At 40.2% G+C, this 4,413-nt stretch overlaps 1 protein-coding gene across 1 annotated transcript in view; it reads left to right on the top strand.

Annotated features, from left to right (window-relative positions):
* Positions 1 to 4,413, top strand: part of Fancd2 (Fanconi anemia complementation group D2) — a 72,025-nt gene that overhangs the window by 24,374 nt on the left and 43,238 nt on the right. The window contains exons 16-18 of the mRNA XM_023704518.1: positions 9 to 143; positions 1,351 to 1,482; positions 2,907 to 3,017. Of these exons, the coding sequence (XP_023560286.1) occupies positions 9 to 143; positions 1,351 to 1,482; positions 2,907 to 3,017 (378 nt within the window). The remainder of the gene's footprint in view (positions 1 to 8; positions 144 to 1,350; positions 1,483 to 2,906; positions 3,018 to 4,413) is intronic.

The raw sequence follows: 4,413 nt of genomic DNA, 5'->3' as shown, positions 1-4,413 counted from the left end.
TCTCCTAGATTCTTGAGGATATTTGTCCATCTGTTCTGTTGGTGGCTCAGAGTTTGTTTCACTCCCAAGAACAGAGTATAACTTCATTTGCCAGTCTGCTCTACAGATTGTCATTTAGGATTTTTGACTCTTACTGCCAGCAGGTATGTTGAAATAACTTATTTTAATGAGGAATGGTGAACTAGAAACTACAAGTGAACTGCTTTTGTTTATTTATTGATTTGAAGACCCTGAAGAGGAGAGCTTGGAAAACTCAGTTCCAGTTCCAGCCTTAAAAAAAGTGGACTGGCCTGGGAGGCCTAAAATTAAGGTCCAGACCCAGTCTACTTTGATTAAACTTTAGACCACTTAGCTGAGTTATCAGGTAGTTTTCACAGTATGGGAATGGTATTTAAAGATTAGTTAAAAGTAGGCAACTTCTAGCTGTTCCTTAAAAAATACATAATGAAAAGTAAATGAATAAGAAAGGCTTGAGGCCTAACCATACTTCCATGAATCCGATACACAAAATTTAATACTATGTATCTAGAGAAGGAAGCCTGTTTTGAAGGAAAGTTACTATAAAGCAAATACAGAATTTTTATTAATGACATTCAAATACATTTGAAGGGAACCTTTACAAGTGAAGATTGATTGATGCATGTTTTGCAGTGTGGGGATTGATTCTGGAATTTTGAGCATAGGTAAACATTCAAACACTGAGTTTACACCTAGGTCCTAGCCTGAAGAATTTATTAGTTCAGTGAAAACCTGTATCCAGGTGGTGGTAGGGGATGTAGTTCAGTGCAAAAGCCCTGAATTACTGGGGTATGGTGATATATGTATTTCTAGCATCCTGGGAAGTTGAGGCAAGAGGATTACAAATTTGAATGGAGTCCGAACAATTCAGTGCGAAAGTTCTGGGTTCAGTCCCCAGTACAGCAAAAGAAAAAAGAAATAGCAGTAAGATACAGCTGACATGAGATGTTGGATTCTGTTACTGAGCAGCAGCTTAAAGGGAAGTAGGAATAGCATCTAAGACCTTTCTGACTTTGTTAATGTCTTAGAGGGACCATCTTGATCTGTTTTAACTCGTGTGGGCAAAGAAAAAGGAGGACTACACCAAATAACGGAATTAGGAAGGTGTAGAGGCTGTTCACTCATAACTGGAAAATAGGTCAAGAGTGGATGGTATGGTGCTTACATAGGATATAGCATGACTGAAAACTACACAGTCGATGGTGCAGTCAGGTGAGCTGCAATTTTAACAAGGTAAACACTGGCAAAGTATAGGGCTGAACCCATTTAGAATGGCCTTGCCATCTTTTTGCTTCATGCTGTTGTGTTGCGCCTTGTTCCTCCCTTGTGCAGGAAGTGGTTGGTGCCCTAGTAACCCATGTGTGCAGTGGGAATGAAGCTGAAGTTGATGCTGCACTGGATGTCTTCCTTGAGCTAACAATACTCGACCCATCTTCAATGAGGATGAATGCTGTGTTTGTGAAGGTATTTATAGTCCTACACCACATCACTTCCTTTGTCACGTACAGAAAGTTATCTGTTGGCAATCATTTATTTGGTACTCATTAGATACTGGGCTCTCTACCTTGTGGATTGGAAGTGAGGTGTAATGGCCTGTACTATTTAAAAATGACTCATTTATGTACTACTTCATTCAACAAGTATCTGTCTATTCCTAACTGTTGCCAAGCTCTGTCCTGGGTGCTGTGGATGTAAAGGTCAGTCTGTCTTTGATGATAGACATAAGCCAGCTAAGTGGAAGGATTAGTGTGGATATCCACAAGCATAACAGTGTGAGCACAAATGGACAGACGATCGTAGGAGCCAGGGAGAGTGAGACGCTCTGAGAACATTGAGTGTAAGCGGCAGCTGAGAGCAAAAGTCCATGGAAAGAGAAGGGTATCAGGTAGCAACAACAGGTGACAGAGAGCTTCTTACAGAGGGTTCAGAGGGTGGAGGGTGAAGATGGGGTAGAGGCCAGCCACTAGCGTGGGCAGTTAAAACTCACAAAGTTCTCACTACTTCATCCTCAGACCAGTTTTGAAAAGTATGGTAGCTGTTGTTATCCTTATGTTAGAGAAGGGAAAGCTCTATTAGAGATGAGTGTCCCTTGAGGGGCTACTCAGGGTCAAAAAGGAAATACAGTGGTGCCTAAGTTCATGAGTACTCTTGTTTATGACCAGTTTGGTTCAAATAGAAGCATTTGGTAAAATTTTGTTTTTGTTGTATACTCTGCATTGGATTGATGAACACAGAAGCATCCATCTTTCCCACACAAACACAGACGTGGCCATCTTTTCCAGATTCGTGGCATCCATTGAATTCATGAATGGAGACACCACTGTAGTTTCCTTTTGACTCCCTCCAGATCTGCAGGGAAAGGATAGTTCATGGAATAGAAGCTAGAAAGGGAAGATAAGGTAAGGAGCAGGAGTTGTGGAAGGCTTGTGCTAGAGTATTGCTTTCACTGAAAGAAAAGGCAGGGAACTGAGAAGTGTACCAGAATGTCTAAGCAGAAGATGGTTACCACCCAATATTGCGGCCCAGAATGCAGCAGACCAGTGCTCATCTTTCCTGCTTCTGGGTCCTTGTCTCTGATAGACCTGGGAAGCTTCAAGAGCCCTGTCTGCTTGTGTCCAGAGTATCAAACCTTTGTAATGTGAGCAGAGGTTTTATAGTTTAAGCTTTTGGGAAATAGGTAGATAGACACCTGGCGATATAACTGTATATCTTATAAGGATTTTAATTTTTGTTTTTAGGTACTTGGAATTGAACCTAGTCAGGGCTTGGCACATGCTAGGCAAGTGTTTTACTGCTAAGCTACACCTTCCGCTGACAATTTTTAACTTTTTGACTTAAAGACAAAAACTATTAGCTATCAATCTCATTGTTAGCATTTTTTCTTATAGGGCCTTTTAGATTACCTGGATAATATGTCCCCTCAGCAAATCCGAAAACTCTTCCATATTCTCAGCACATTGGCATTTAGTGAACAGCATGAAGCCAGCAGTCACATCAAGGTAAGAAGTCCTATGTTGAGAAAAAAAATCTTTCAAACTCTTTACTTGGAATTTGTTAGACGAAGTTTACTAGCCTGTGACATTGTAGTACATAGCCATAGTCCCAGCCTTTGTTCACTCTGTGTCCATACTGCAAACATCATGTGACTTTGTGCCAAGCTGGAGGTGCTGGGGGTGCTGGGCCTTCTGTCCCTACCTTAGTCCAGTAGGGGGTTTAGTTAGGAATCAGCTAACCAGGAAATTGAGTAGCTAGTTCTATACCAAGTACTGTCAAGACACAGAATTCCACAAGCTTTGCTTGCATTTGTAGGACCCCATTACTGAAGTCCAAACACAGGATGCATAAGACGAAGAGAGATAAGATTGGAGTCATAACTCGTAGCTCTTTTGTGCCTGTAATGGTGCCTCATAGCAGTAAGTCCATACCTACTGGACTCTGATTTTTATGATTTTAACAACCAGCTCCATTTTTTTTTCTTTCAAAATTTTATTGATAAACAGATAGCAATGAGACAGTTTCAAATCAAATCGGAAGTACAGTTTCAACAAATAATACACTGCATACATTCTTCTTAGTGATTAATTGCTGTATAACCAGCCCCATTTTTATTAAAAAAAAAAAATAAAACAACTCTTTAACGCTTGGTATTATACATAAATAGCACACAGTTCAAAATGTATAGAAGGGTAGATAGAAGTAATTTCACTTCCCTCTCAGTTCTCTCGGCATCTGATTTATTTCCCTAGATGTCATCAGATTGCTAGTTTATAGCTAGCTTTTGAAGATGTTTTGAGCATTTACAAAAATCTGTATTTGCCTATAATCTCCTCCTTCCCTTTCTTGTTTGACATCTTGCATTTTGTGTTTAGCAGAATATTTTGGAGGTTACTTTGTATCAGTAACAGTCATTTCATTTTTGAGTTGTGGTAAAATATACATAATAAACTTTACTGTTTTAATTATATTTATTATCAGTAGTATTAATGACATCACAATGTATAAGCTTTTCCACTATCGATTTTCAGAATTTGTTTTTATCTTCCCAAATAGAAAACTGCACCCAAGCCAGGTAGGTCCTGCCCTACACTTGTAATTCCATTGTTCTCTCGGTGGTTGAGGCAGGAGAAAGGAAGGGGGGGTGGACAAAGGGAGGGACGGAAGGGGATAAAGGAAGCTTGTGCCCATTAGGTAGTAGAAATTCCACTTTCCCCTCTCTGAGCCCTGGTAATCTGTTGTCTCCTTTCGTCTTTGAATTTGCCTAGTCCAGACACCTCATGTAAGTGGAATGGTACAATGTCTATCCTTTTCTCTCCAGCTTATTTCACTTGGCATGCTGTGTTTTTGAGATGGAGTCTTGCTGGCTTCAAACACACAGTCATTCTCTTGCCTCAGCTT

Source organism: Octodon degus, unplaced genomic scaffold, assembly GCF_000260255.1.
Source record: "Octodon degus isolate 3935 unplaced genomic scaffold, OctDeg1.0 scaffold00008, whole genome shotgun sequence".
NCBI classification, from domain to species: Eukaryota; Metazoa; Chordata; class Mammalia; order Rodentia; family Octodontidae; genus Octodon; species Octodon degus.
The sequence above is the reverse complement of the archived record's forward strand: the minus strand, read 5'-3'. Positions and strand labels throughout refer to the sequence as shown.